The sequence below is a fragment of the Nymphalis io genome, chromosome 25 (assembly GCF_905147045.1).
Source record: "Nymphalis io chromosome 25, ilAglIoxx1.1, whole genome shotgun sequence".
Classification (NCBI taxonomy): domain Eukaryota; kingdom Metazoa; phylum Arthropoda; class Insecta; order Lepidoptera; family Nymphalidae; genus Nymphalis; species Nymphalis io.
In genome coordinates this window covers 2,436,433-2,452,246 of record NC_065912.1, presented here as the reverse complement: position 1 = coordinate 2,452,246, position 15,814 = coordinate 2,436,433, and the positions used below count along the sequence as shown (strand labels likewise).

General features: G+C 34.7%; 1 protein-coding gene across 1 annotated transcript in view; it reads right to left on the bottom strand.

Annotated features, from left to right (window-relative positions):
- LOC126778110 (mushroom body large-type Kenyon cell-specific protein 1) overlaps window positions 1-15,814 on the bottom strand; it is a 199,083-nt gene that overhangs the window by 109,494 nt on the left and 73,775 nt on the right. Inside the window, exon 2 of the mRNA XM_050501497.1 lies at window positions 13,714-13,825. Coding sequence (XP_050357454.1) covers window positions 13,714-13,807 — 94 coding nt within the window. The 5' untranslated portion in view covers window positions 13,808-13,825. The remainder of the gene's footprint in view (window positions 1-13,713; window positions 13,826-15,814) is intronic.

Below are 15,814 nucleotides of genomic sequence, written 5' to 3'. Positions count from 1 at the left end.
ATTACTTTTATAGAACTTTCTAGATATTTTTATATATATCAACTTGGTGGTAGGACTTTGTGCAAGCTCTTTGGGTAAGTACCACATACTCATCAGGTATTCTATTACTAGACAGCAATGGTATTGTTGTATTCCGGTTGGTAGGGTGAGTGAGCCAGAGTCTACAGGCACAAGGGACATAACACCATAGTTCCCAAGGTTGGTGGCACTTTGGTGATGTAAGGAATGGTTAATATTTCTCACAGTAACAATGTCTATGGCTGTGGTGACCACTAACGGTAAGGCCAATTTGCACGTCCGCCTAATTATTTTATAAAAAAACACGAATTATAAATTGTATACAATAACAGTTTCTTAATTTTTTTTTTTTTTTTATAGAATAGGAAGGTGGACGAGCATATGGGCCACCTGATGGTAAGTGGTCACCAAACGCCCTTAGACATTGGCATTGTAAGAAATGTCAACCATCGCTTATAGCCAATGCGCCACCAACCTTGGGAACTAAGATTTTATGTCCCTTGTGCCTGTAATTACACTGGCTCACTCACCCTTCAAACCGGAACACAACAATATCAAGTATTGCTGTTTTGCGGTAGAATATCTGATGAGTGGGTGGTACCTACCCAGACGAGCTTGCACAAAGCCCTACCACCAGTAATGTCCCACTAGTGGGCTAAGGGCTCCTCTCCCTATTGAGGAGAACGTTTAGAGTTTATTCCACCACGCTGCTCCAATGCGGGTTGGTGGAATACACATGTGGCAGAATTTCAATGAAATTAGACACATGCAGGTTCCCTCACGATGTTTTCCTTCACCGTCAAGCACGAGATGAATTATAAACACAAATTAAGCACATGAAAATTCAGTGGTGCTTTCCGGAGTTTGAACCCACGATCATCGGTTAAGATTCACGCGTTCTAACCACTCTCCATCTCGGGTTTTTTATAAATTGTATGTAAAGATATAATAAGCTATATCGGTTTTAGTGAAACTTTTATACAGTAGTCATATTTACTCTACACACACACATTGAAGAAGAGGTGGTAATTTTCACACTTAAGAGCCAATATGTATGTAACAAACATATTTTACTAGTTCAAACTAGTTTTTAACAATATATGTATTTCATATGTGGATTGGCTCGTTGGTCTTGTGGCTTGAGTGGCTTGATGTAAGGTCGCAGACGCGGAGGTCCGGGGTTCAATTCCCAGGTCGGGCCAATAAAAAGTTATTGGGTTTTACAGTCAGAAAATTCTCAGTAGCAGCCCGGAGTCTGGAAGTTGGAAGTGTACACTCCCGTGCCTCGGAAAGCACATAAAGCCGTTGGTCCCGCGCCTGAACTCTTTCCGGTCGTGTCGGATTGCCGTCCCATCGGATCATGAGAGTTAGGGAATAGAGAGTGCACCTGTGTTTGCGCACACACTTGTGCACTATAATATCTCCTGCGTATTTGACTAATCAATCTTGAGATTGGCCGCCGTAGCCGAAATAAGCCTGGAGGACATTATTATTATTAATATTTCATATGTAACTAAGTGGGCACATTATAGTATGGATTGTAAAAACAACGAAAAATAAAATTATTTTCATCTAAAAAAAGTTCTATAAAAATCGATTCAGCGTTTTTGATAATGTTTAAATTTGCTTTTAAAGTATTTCGATTGTCTGTTTCTGAATTAATATTTGATGTTTAGTTATATGAAAATCGATACAGCATTTTTTGCACTTTTGCTTTTTATAAGGTTTTTAATTGACATTTTATTTTATTAATAATTTTAAGTGTATTCTCATAATTAGTAATGAAGTTTTTTTATAAAATTTTAGTTTTTATCAAATTTCGATATACATGTAAAGGTATGTACGTACATGTAATCGTATATAATTTAATAAACATTACATAAAACCTACTCATTTAAAAAGCGTTATGACTTAATATATTTTTACATCAATAATTGATCTTTGTTTATATTTAATCATTATTAGAGATGAGAAGATGTTGATGCTGTATAAAGTGTGTTCCAGACATACTAACACACTTTTTTAATTAGTTTAAAATCTGATAGTAGTAGCTGCTGCAATCATTTGAGAATACATTACGTATTGTAGAATATTGATTCGTATTTATATATGTATACATGGGGATCGTTGGTTCAAATCTGGAAATGCAGGGTGCAAATGTAAATACAGGCATAAGGGACATGACATAGGTTGATGGTGCATTAGTGACTTAAGGAATTGTTAATATTTCTTATATCGCTAATATGTATGGTTTTTTGTTACCACATACCACCAAGTGGCCCATATTCTTATTTATATTATTATATAAAAAATATCTACCTCACACGAGGCATCAACTTGTATTAAAAGTTGGATTTATTATTTTAATGCGAATAGCTCAGCCCAACAGTGGGCCATTTAAAGGATGTACTTCTACACTCGATTGAGATATTTGAACTATTTATTCCAACCATCAACCATTCATAATACGTATTGCTTTGTTAATTAGATGTTCAGTGTGCCGGTGTTATTACACTCGAGCAATTAAAAAACGAAACGAATAACATCAACGAGCTGTCTGTCCGTTGAAAATATATATTTCATAAAAATCGTTACATTTAGGGTGTCACCGTGAATATAACGGTCCAGCGGTTACCGGGTGCGTCTGGCGCTGACGGGCCTTCGATTCCCGTGTCGATATGACAAACACACAAAAATATACAATTATAAAACTGATATTCGGGTTAAGTGAGGCTAAGTCATAAACACCAGCGCTTATTGACTTCAAGCTAAGTAAGCTATTTACAATTTTGAACATAAAAAGCCGATCATCTTGTATTTCTCTAACTTGGTGACTAATTCTGTGTTAACTTTGCAAAGTACAAAACAACCCTTTGTATATTATATTATGCTTGATGTAAGGCTGCAGACCCGGAGGTGTTGTGTTCAGTTGCCAGGTCGGACTAATGAAAAGTTATGGTTTTTTTTGTCAGAAAATTCTCAGTAGCATCCCGGAGTCTGGAAGTTGGAAGTGTGTAAACTCCCATGCCTCGGAAAGCACGTAAAGCCGTTGATCCTGCACCTGAACTCTTTCCGCTCGTGTCGGATTGCCGTCCCATCGGATTATGAGAGTTAGGGAATAGAGAGTGCACCTGTGTTTGCGCACACACTTGTGCACTATAATATCTCCTGCGCAGTTGGCTAATCTCTCATGACATTGGCCGCCGTGGCCGAAATCGGTCCGGAAGACATTATTATTATTATATAAAAATTAAATATTTTAATCTAAACCTTTGTATCAGTTTAATTTGAATATATATGTACATAGTACCTATGCGCTTCATTTTTTTTATATAATTTATTATATTTAGAAATACACAATAAATAATATATATCACAATGAAAGGGAAAGAGGATAAACCCGTCTCATATATTCGAGCTGTCTCGCAATCCTGCGACCGTTTTTTGTTTTTAATTTTTCTTAACGTTTAAAACGAAAACAATTGACTTCTGGATAGTTTCGTAGTGTTCTCGTGTACAGTTTTAGCAGTAAGATTTGATACACTGAAGTTATATAAAAAATTATTATGCAGTATATAAATAAGTGAGTTAATACAAAGAATTTAAAGATAAAATATTATATTGCAAATGCACGTGGATAACTAGCTCAAAGTCTTTGCTGGATTTATAACAGGAGGTACAAGGTTCAAATCCTATAGCGTAGTATTGCAATCTTTATTTTTGTTTTCAATATTAATAAATAAAGCTATTTATTTAAACCCATTAGAATATATATAATAGTAAAGAAGTGACATTTTTTTTTATAGAATAGGAAGGCGGACGAGCATATGGGCCACCCGATGGCAAGTGGTCACCAAACGCCCTTAGACATTGGCATTGTAAGAAATGTCAACCATCGCTTATAGCCAATGCGCCACCAACCTTGGGAACTAAGATTTTATGTCCCTCGTGCCAGTAATTGCACTGGCTCACTCACCCTTCAAACCGGAACACAACAATAACAAGTACTGCTGTTTTGCGGTAGAATATCTGATGAGTGGGTGGTACCTACCCAGACGAGCTTGATTTAATTTTACTAACAAATATATACGGTCTCCCGGAACAAGAGTTGAATAGAGTAAACGTGTATGAAAGTAATTAAAAATTAAAATACCTCATAGTTTCGAAGAGAATATTTCAACACATAACATAAAGTATGAATAACAAAAAAAAAACGAACGAAAAGAAACAACCGCTTTAAAAACATCCTGTATATTTAAGTTAGTTTAATAAAAGCACAATCAATGCGTTCAATAAAGCACGTGTATTATCCAATCAAAATGAAGCAAATAAAAAAAAAAAACAACGATTCGGCAATTTTGAGACTGAAACCGTGTGGGCTTTACGCTGTTTACACAGAGTACACTCACTTGCCGGAAAACGGCCCAGCGACAAAATTAAAAAAAAGCACTTTTTTATATAAAATTGGAACAACATGATGGTATGTGGTCACCACCGCTCGGTGATATTGGCGCTGTAATAAGTATTAACCATTACATATACTGTTAAAGAAATATAACAAACGCGTATACAGATCTCACGCAAGTAAAGAAATTAACATTTATATATATACTAATATTATAAATGCGATAGTCTGTGTGTCTGTTACGCTTTCATAAACCAATGAACCGATTTTGATGAAATTTTGTATAAAGCAAACCTAAGCCCCAAGGAAGGACGTAGACTACTTTTAAGTATAATCTATAAGATATTAATTACTGTGTGAATAATGCTAACGTGATTACAAAAGATATTAAGCGCTGCGTCAGTTGAAAAAGCGCTGCATCATGACGTCAAGGAGCCTGCGTAATTGGAAGTCTGTTCAATATATATCATAGATCAATCATAATTGAATAATTCTGTTAAATAGTATTTGAATATGGTGATAATACGTCTTGGTTTAAAGCACTAAATTTACGATCAAGGGTTAATATTTTCATACGCTTAAAATAGGGCTAAATGTAGCGATGAAAGCGCTGAAATAGTGATACGGACATTTTACTTGAAATACATATGTATAGTGTAAGTTTATATACTAATAAGTACGACTGGTGACTCGCAATGGTCTATACTAATTACAGTTATAAAAAACGCAAAGCAAACACACAAAGATGACAATCGATGGTCGACCGTATCGTGAAGTTGAAACTTCAAATCTGACATATACAATGTCACTTTGTTTCTTTTTTAATATGTCGGTAGGGTTACGAACGCCACATGGTGAGAGGTCACCGTCGTCCATAGAATTACTATTTCCTTAAATCATCGATGCGCCAACACTGGGAGCAAAATATTACGTCCCTTGTGCCTGTAGTTGCTCACTCACTCTTAAAAAACAACAATACTAACTATTGCTGGTAACAATTCTAAATTATGACAGATGGTATCTATCTAGACAGGATCGCACAAAGCCCTACCACGTATGTTAACTGAGTGTGTCATATACCTTTCTGACATCCAACGCTTAAGTGATAAGTCGAAATTCTAATTCTTGCGGAAGCTTAATTAAAAACTATTCTGTATGTTACGCTTTCACGACTAAACTACTGAAGCGATTTTGATAAAATTTGGTAGGAAGCAAGCTTGTAAGAAAGGACATAGTCTACTACTGCATAGCGAAAACTAGTTTTACCTATATATAAATGGAATTGTCCTAACTATCAACGCACAGCCTAAACTAAAGACAAAGGAAATTTAGCAGAGCTTCGTTTAGTAATCACAAATATTTGATTAAATAATATGAATTGCTAATTAAATTATCAAATTCATCTAATCGACTGCTTTAAAATATCATTTTTTATATACATGGGCGCAATTAATATGATCATTTACATTTTTGAAATTAAAAAAACGTAACGCTTCGGAGAACTTAAACGTTTTAAGAAAGACGTAAGGTATTATATAAGATAGATAACGATTGTGATTATATTTATGTATAATTATAATCAATATTACGATTGAAAGCGGTTTATAATTTACATTAATATACATAAGGTGATAATTAATTTCGAGAAAGCGTTTTCAAGCTATTTAATATAATCATATTGTGTAGGATATTTGTAATGACAATTCATTCCTGCATTAAGATCTTTCCACGCACAGGTTTCCTCACGTTTTTAACCGAGCACAAATTAAGCACAGGAAACCGCTACTCGGTCGAGCTAGAATCAGTAATATTATTAATATTCACGTATTCAAATACTGGGTGATGATTTTTTTTTTAAATTAAACAAACGCTCACTTTTATTCATCGGTTTTGTATTATTTTAAAATTGCTGCTATCTGTAGCGTTTTTTAACGGGTTACTGTAATCTACGGAATATCGGCCGTGGGTATATTTTTCAACCTTTTTCAGCTTAAGTGAGTTTAAAACTGTACACTGTGCTATTGTGTAACACTTGTCGATAAATTTCTTTGTCATTTTTATTTTTGTTGCTATTAAAGTTTATTAAAGTTTGTTGTTTTTTGTTGTAATGTAAAATTTTGGTATTTAATTGGATTTTTATTTGGATTTATTTGAATAATTCAGATTTATTATCAATACGACGTACCTGGTATAACTGCAATTTGTTTATTTTAATCTGTACCGTAAAACAGAAACCTTTTTTCATAAACAAAAAAAACGTTAAGTTCAAATTTGAAATTAAAAAAAATAAGCAATGCCTTCTAAATTTGAATTTGTTAAGATTTATGATTAAATTGTTCACATAACTTGTCAAGACTCAAAGCAGCGTTAAGAACTTAAATGGGCAAGTAAAAACTGGAGCAAATTTCTTTTATAGAAGTCGCCATGACACTTTTTTTGTCGCCGACCTAAGATGGCGCGTCACGTCTAAAACAAAAGAAGTATCGACCCCACCCACACATACACAAAAATTAAAATATATTTAAAAAAATTCAAAATTTCGAATTTCAAATGAAAACGAAGCAAGTTAACCTTAACTAGAAAATAGTGTTTGCAAAATCAACAACGGGATAAAGAGAAAATAAAAATTCGGTATTCTAGATCCCGAGATCGGGACACGTAGCTACGTAATCCCGTAAAGCGGGCATGCAAAGTCGTATAACAGTGGCACAGTTACCGGGAAATGCATCAGGCGACCACTTGTTGCTAGCACCAACTCTCGCTTCCACGACGCTGCTAAACTTCGGATATTCACCCCGACTTGCTCCAATTACCCGCACTCGCTGCCGACTCGTGATCTCGGGACCGAAATTTAAATCCCGGAATGTATATTAACGATTTTTAATACAATTACAAACTATTTATCAACTATATATCCTACTTAACGCTATTTGAAGCACGTTTCACTACGCGAAGCCTAATTAAGCCAACTTATGGAACTTGTAACAGGAACTGCGATATAAATTACAATAGTTCACTTTTAATAAAACTTTTTTTTTTAAACAAACCGAACAATACTATTTACAAAATATAATATCGATCTTAAACACCTATGGCAATCAACTCACAGCACTTCACCACCGTCTTAGAACTCGCGGAGACACTTGGACCGCACTTACAAGAAATGTGACGTTACGGAAAATAGACACGGGACTAATAGTCAGGACTCCGGGATCGTGTCGTTAACGCGGGATTGTTATTTTTCTGCCGTAACGCGTTAATTCGATTATTAATGTGGTCGAAATGTTTTAGAATTTAGATTGTGATTACGGAGCGGCGAAGTTGCATTAGTGCACGCCGGCCTGGTTGCAACAGGTTGTTTGGCGGAGGAACTACAGGACGCATGCGCACTGCGGACGAGCGATGCAACGCGCCACAGTGGCAGCTAAACCTTCAACTTTATATTTCCTTTTACTTAACACATATCTCGTTACACCATGAAGGTTTTCATATCTGTTTTTTTTTATATAATCAATTTTTTTATTGACAAATATATGATAAATTATTTATTTTAAAATATAATACCTATATGTAATACATTATGAAAAGTTATAATTAAAAAATATATTTATTGTTTTTTTTTTTGGTCATTTTTTTATATTTATTTACATATTCAAAGATTTAAGTTATCGTTGTAAAAAAAACGAAACTATAAAAGAAACTTAATAATAATAATGATTTTAATGATGTTTTCTTCAATTGAAATTGGTTTTCAATACTAAAAACGTATAAATAAATATTTATATATATGTATATCGCGTATATAAAACGCGACCACTGCTGACCGTCCCCTGCATTCGCTCCTAGCTCTATAGCCGCATGTAGAATTAGGTGGAATCCTTTATCTCTGAATACCCATACGCTTAGATACCGTCTCACCACCCCAGGGTGGTGCGTCCCACGCTATAATACACCACCACTCAGACGGTACCTGATTAGTTTAGAATTCTGAATATTATACATCCGAATAATGTTCGTATATTTGTTAAATAAATACTGAAGAAGTAAATTAAGATCCTGCAAATTGTTACTGCGCTGAGGCTCCCTCTCCTTTTAAGGGGAACGTTTTTAGCTTATTTTTTAAGCTGCTTCAACGCTGTAGCAGATTTTCATTCGACACATGTATACTTCATCACAAGTACATGTTTTCCTTCACGGTTGACACAAGAGAAAATATTATTAAGCAATTTGACTTTATATTTTGCGGACATATATAATATATATGTGCTAGCTAATGCATAAAGAAAATGTATTTTGGATAGGATTTGCGTAGAATCCGTTCTTAGCGAGCGTCTACGTCGGGGAACTGTTACAAATTACAAGTCAATCGGACGCAAAGCTTTAGATCTCGTGATAAGTGGTATCTCGCTTATGTATATATTTATATAATGTCATAATTATGATACCCGATATAACTTCTTCATGATCTTAATGTTTATTATCAATTTCATCATAGATATCGTGAGAAAACTTGCGTCGGATGAAATGCCAAATGTGTATTAACTAACGCGTAGATTTTTTGTAAGACAGATATATAGAGATAAGGATGTCAAATGTCCTTTTGCCCGTATTCGGCTACCGTACCCAACGGAGGCTGGACGTGTCCGTGTGTCAGACACTCCATTCCCTCACAGAGTGTAAAGTGACGGCAACGACCGGAGTGTTATCAGACAGAGGCTTTCGCGCTTTCCGAAATCCAAGAAAGTAACAACAGCCTCCGGTTGCTGATGAGAATTTCTTAATAGGAAGATATCAATTACGTATATCCTAACTAATAAAAATGTGAAAGTGCGTTTGTTTGTTTGTTTGTTACGCTTTCACTTCTTAACTGCTTAACTGATAGTTATGAAATTTTCCATACACGTCAGGGTACTCCGCATTTCCACACGTCACACGCTGGAAACGCTGCGAGCGAAAACTAGCTTAACATAATCTTGTCAGATGATGATTTAGAACTACTCGAACAAAGCTTATTTTGATTTTGATTTTATAATCTCGTAATCCGTAAGCCAAGAGATTAATGAGGCAGACTGACTTACTATCAGTCTAATCGAAGTTCGTATAGAGGTTATAATTAAATATACAAGTTTTTTTTTTATGTTGCCATAATTTTGGAACAAATTAATTTTATATCAAAAATGTACAAATACATTTGACATAGTGATTAGAGTGTTATATATAATGATTGACTATATATATGGAGAGGTTAAAAGTATACTAATATTAGACGAAATCTCATTAGCCATATACAGGTAGACGGACTGCCGAACTTCAAAATGCCCTTAAACGAATTATTTGTCGCTCTTTCACGCTTCCGTATTAGATTACGGCGAGCCACCCTCGCGCGTATGTACGGAGTACTTTATATATTTGTAGCATTATGTACATATAGCTACACTAAAGTACATTGTGTATGTAAATTAATTTATTTAAATTATCAAAGCTTTTTTGGATATATATCTAGATCTACAGTAACAGCCTGTTAATGTCCCACTGCTGGGCTAAATCCTCCTCTCACTTTTGAGGAGAAGGTTTGGAGCTTATTCCACCACGCTGCTCCAATGCGGGTTGGTAGAATACACGTGGGGCAGAATTTCAATGGAATTAGACACATTCTGGATTTCTTATATGTTTTTCTTCAGCGTTAAGCACGAGATGAATTATAAACACAAATTAAGCACATGACAATTCTTTGCTTGCCTGGGTTTGAATCAGGATCGTTGGTTAAGGTTCACTCGTTCTAACCTCTGGGCTATTACTGGCTTCTATATAATTGTTAATAATAAAATCGAAATTAAAAATAAGTAGTCATTTGTATGTTTGTAATAATCTTAAGTAATCGGACCGAGATAGACCAGTGGTTAGAACTACTCTTAACCGAAGCGGGTTCAAATACCAAAAAAGCTACTTCTGTGCTTATAATTTATTTCCTTGATGATGATGTGTCGGATAAAATTCTTCCAAAAGTATATCCACTATAACATATTGGAGCAGCGTGATGGAATAAGCTCCTAAGCCTTCTACTACAGGAGAGGAGGCCTTTCCTTATTTACTAATTCTATGTAATGAAACCAATTTTGGAGATATTTAAAAATTTTTACTTAACGTTTCAGAGCGTGGCCGTAAAATAATCCCCTTGTCACAGCGACCGTCTGGCGCGCTGGTTAGCGAACTTTGTAATGAAGGCACTGTCCCGACATGAGAAATTATCTTATACTTAGCTTAGTTATTTTTTTTTAATCAATAAAAAATGATTAAAAAAGAGTGCAGTAACAGAGTGGAGACCACGCCTCGGTAAGCGTAGCATAGGACACCCTCCAGCTAGGTGGAGTGACGATATACGCCTGGAAATTGAGAGCTGATCAAGCTCAGTGACGTGCCATTGGAGAGGACTATGTCCAGAAGTGGACGGCAAAGGGATGATAATGATGATGAACAGCTAGAAAATCTCCCATTGCTGTGCTAAAGTCTCTTCTCTCACTTACAACTGAATTTCAAACCAAATGCACAGATTACATTACTTAGTGGTAGAGCTTTGAGCAAACTAGGTTCTGGATGAGGTAGTAGGTTCCACTACCTCATCAGGTATTCTACCGCCAAATACCAATAATTAGTATAGTTGTGTTCCGGTTTAAAGTCTGAGTGAGCCAGTGTCTTCAGATACAAGGGACATAATATCTTAGTTCCCAATGTTAGTGGCGCATTGGCGATGTACGGAATCGTTTATATCGAAATGGCCGTGGTGATCACTTACCATCACGTGGCCCGTTAGCCAGTCTGCCTATTCATAACATATAAAATAGGCAAGTGGCCTCGGTCATCTTTGTTTCTACCATCAATACAAAATAAACAGGCTTTTATTGAAGCTAAACGGTTTGTAGTGAAGTTGTGTGTATGTGTGCGTGTATGTACGTGTGTGTGTGTATGTGTGCGAGTCGGTGTACAAAACAAAATCAATCTCACGTGAAGTTTGAACTCTCCAAAATGTTTAGTAGCAACTTTGCGTAATAACCCTTTCCTTCATAATATGACTTCTATGGCCGTGACCGAGGAACAGCGGGAGCGGATTTAGAAGCGAAAGCGTTTTATACAGATAGCCATAGATACGATTATATTTTACATATTACATTGGTAATTTGTGCATTTTAGTACCTTCCTACGCTAATGATAAATTTAATTTAAAATAAGAATATTGTATTATATATAAAACCTCTATGTAAAAAAAGGAATTAATGTTTGCTTGTCATAAGTTAAGAAAAGACAAAAAAACAATACTGCAATATATAAGCTGATAAAAAAACATACATAAGACATATCTGTGTACATTATAATTAATTACAGATCTATAAGTTCGAACCGATCAACCGCTAATCGCTCCCGCGTCCGCCCGCACCGTGACAGCGGAATCTAAAACTCCCTTGCGAACAGCAAACAGAATTTCACACAAGTACAGTAAAATGAGTAGAGTATGGAGTATGATATTAACCAGCTAACGTCCGCCCGACAGTTTTAATTTGAAAATTTCGAGTCCCGCTAAATGTCTAGAAAATTCCAAACTTAGTCTGTGTGTATTTTTGTTCTATTTATGCACTAAAATTGTAAACTTTCAGGTATACAACTACCTGTTCCATAATAGGGTATAAACATTCATTCCGAAATTCAAATCGAATCAAAATTCCATATTCGTGTACTAGTTTTTGCCCCCGCGTTAGGGAGAAGGGGCAGCTATTAGGTAAAAAAGTAGCCTTTGTACTTCCTTGGTGCTTAAACTAGCTCCACACCAAATTTCATCAAAATCGGTTCAGTGGCTCAGCCGTGAAAGCGCGACAAACAGACAAAGTTACATTCGCATTTATAATATTAGTATAGATAGATTCAATATATTTTTTTATTTTTTACAAATTTTCAGTATAAAAAATAGCCAGGAAGCCGTTCCCAGGGTGTGCTATCATCCATAAACTCACTAATTGTACAATAACTTTTTGCACACAAGCGTTCCTTGAAATTATTTTTTTAATTTATATTCAATAGACATCGGCTATCTAAGAAATATTAGCCATTACTTTCATCACCAACGGGCCACCAACCTTGGGAACTAAGATGTTATGTCCCTTGTGCTTGTAGACACTGGCTCACTCACCGTTTAAACCGGAACACAACAATACTAATTACTGCTGTTTGTCGATAGAATATCTAATGAGTAGGTGGTACCTACCCAGAAGAGCTGGCTCAAATCTCTACCACTAAGTAATGTAATCTGTGCAATTGGTTTGAAATTCAGTTGTAAGTGATGCACACACACACAGTGACACATACTAACAGCTGTAGTTAAGCCGTTTATCTATATACCTGGGTTAAATACTTTTTTAAATTCAGTTCATACTTACTTAAGTAATCTGAATAAGACAAGGCGTCCTCTTCTTTTGAAAACGTTGAGAGTTTATTATAAGCTGGTCCATGTAGATTCGGGTTTTAAGCAATGGATCATCCCAACTCATGAAAACAAACCTGTTCTCAATTTGAAACATACAACATATTGTATTATTGCTAGATGTAAAAATTTAGACATGACTTAAAAATACGCTTCCAATTTAATATTCTTTCAGAAACACCGACATTACATTGGCAACACGCGTTGAGGTGAGACGCTTTAAAGCCTATTCGAATAAAGAACGTTCTTTCGCCTCGATAATGATCATAATTAAAAATGAATTAAGCTCAGAGGAGCAGATGAGTTATTGAGTTTCAATGAGTCAAGAACAATTATTTAAAATGAACTCAAATATTGTATTACAAAATGACATCATGCATACAAGTAATAATTTCTTATCAAATAATTCTAGTGTATTTGGTCACAAAGCGCTTTTAGCGGCTTTAAAATAGAGGTAAAAGTTAGTCGTTCATTTTTGTTGTAGTCATTCACGCGTTAGTTTTGCAGAGCTAATATTTCAAAGCGAATTTGTGCTTGTTTCGCGTGGTTTTATTTTAAAATTGTATTGCTATTTGGTGTATTGAATAAATAATAAATTAGAATTTAATTGTAATACATAATCTGTTTGTAAAATATGTGAAATATTTTTTAACTTTATTTTTTTTATTTAAAATTCGAATGACCTGTAATCGAATGAGAGATTAGCTATTTTTTTTCACTTTGTATATTTACATTCGAACGTATTCGAAATTCAAATAATTCGTACAGCGAATCTGAAATGTTGTCTTATAGTGCCAATTATTAACCAATAAACACTAACCTAGTATATAGACCATATTTTTCGTCCAACGCTGCAACTCCTTCCGTATAGCTCTGCGTTCCTGCTGACAGCGCGCGAATGAGCACTCCGCCATTGCACACGTGCGACAACCCTGAAAATATTACTTTTATTAGTAATTAGCTAATGCCTGACACGTGTTGCTATTTAAAATGCCTAATTATTATTTTTGTAAACAATTATCGAAGTAGGTCAACACCACCTGTCATCATTTTTTATACACATTTCAACTTAATTCGATAAATAGTTAAGGCAAACAAAATCACACTACAATCTTTGTACAGATACAATAAAACAAAACTATTTTTTATCATCCAAAAATACTCTTTTATAATATTTGGTAAATATTTTAATTCCTTATATATAACTTATATAGTTGCTCAAGCATTTTATCGTTTACTGTCTGATGGTCGATGGCTAGTGACCCCGTTCACCCAAAGACAGCTGTAAGAAACTCCTCACACCGTCGATGCGCTGTCAAGTATTAATACACTGATAGACCCGTCAGACCGAAATACAGATAAATAATAAAAAAATAATAAAACTCTACAACCGGTGGGATGCGAGTTTATTTTTGTATTTGTCGTGAAAAGGAAAGCGGGACATTCAGTGAAAAAGCCAGCCAGAGACGACAACACATACTTACGAATTTGAAATGCTTTACGTTGCCTATTGTACCAGGTTCAAATCAAAGAAGATGAAAAATATAATATAATAATTAAATAGAGAAATTCGATCGAGTTAATAATTTTATTAATATTAAATGTATGTAAATATTTTATTCATATTTAAGTTAATCAACAACAAAGGTCAAATGAAAATATCTAAAAGTTACTAAACGATTTTAAATAATAAAAAAAAGAATACCATTTAAAAAAAAACATAAAAATTTGACTATTTATAACATAAAAAACATCCACTAAACTAATATAAAAAAGTCGTCTACTGTTCTTATTTTCAAACTATAATTCATTAACATAACGGAATAATAAAAACTAAATAAATACGAATTCGAAATAGTACCCCGTTACTAATACTAAGCTTCACAATCCGTTAGCAGATCCGATTACTATAACATCGTATCGAGTGCGCCGGTGAATGACCCCTGGATGGATTCTTCGAAAAACCTTCTCATCAAGGAGCTCCCTAGCACCCGAATATACCCTAACCACCCGATTTTAGCCCCCGAATTCTTATAGACGCGTTTAAACTTCAAATTTACTTGAACGAGTAAAATTAATTGTGAAAATAGACCCGCTATGTGCTCTAAAGGCTGAATTTTAGGCGGGAAATTTCTCGTTAAAACCGATTTAGACTAATTTGTATTCTTCTGTATATAATTTTAAAATTGGAACGTTCTCTATATCGTTTTATATTTCGAATTTGTGTTTGTAGTGATATGTTGTTATTAAGCTTTTGTCGAGTGATTGAAATATGTAATTTTTTATTTTTATTTTCGGTTAATATTTTAATTGATTAAATATTGCCAGTTATTGGTGAGACTGAACGCGTCGTTATTTCGAACTCCAGACGAACGGGGTGGTAGGGGGTATCGCGAAACTATTCTTATTTTAAAATCTCTCCACGGAATATGCCACGAAGAGGTTCTTATTTTAAAAATATCACGCTCCACCGAAATTTTCTTTTTAAAACCCGAGGGGGGTGAGTTCTTCCGAAATCCACCCGCGCCAGCGGGCAGTGATAATTTTCTTATTTTATTCAAGACGCCATTACGCTCGAGTGGGTAAGCGGGATACCAAGGGTGAGATCGATACTAATATTCTTGTGTTATTGTTTCATTCGACGAAACCTTCACATTATATATGTACTATCATTAACTCTCTTGTAGAATATTTAGTTATTCACTTGAATAAACATCCAGATAAATAAACTTTTCAAAATAAATACTTTTAGGGATCTTTTTTGTTTTGTTTCACAATAAATTATACTTAGTTGTTTAATTTTAACAAAGCAGTTTAATTTAACAGGCCACGTTTTTAAAAATCTCAAATTGTTAGCCCCGAAAAATAAACAATTTAAATAACGAAACAAAGACAATCCAGACATTATAATAACAGCCAAG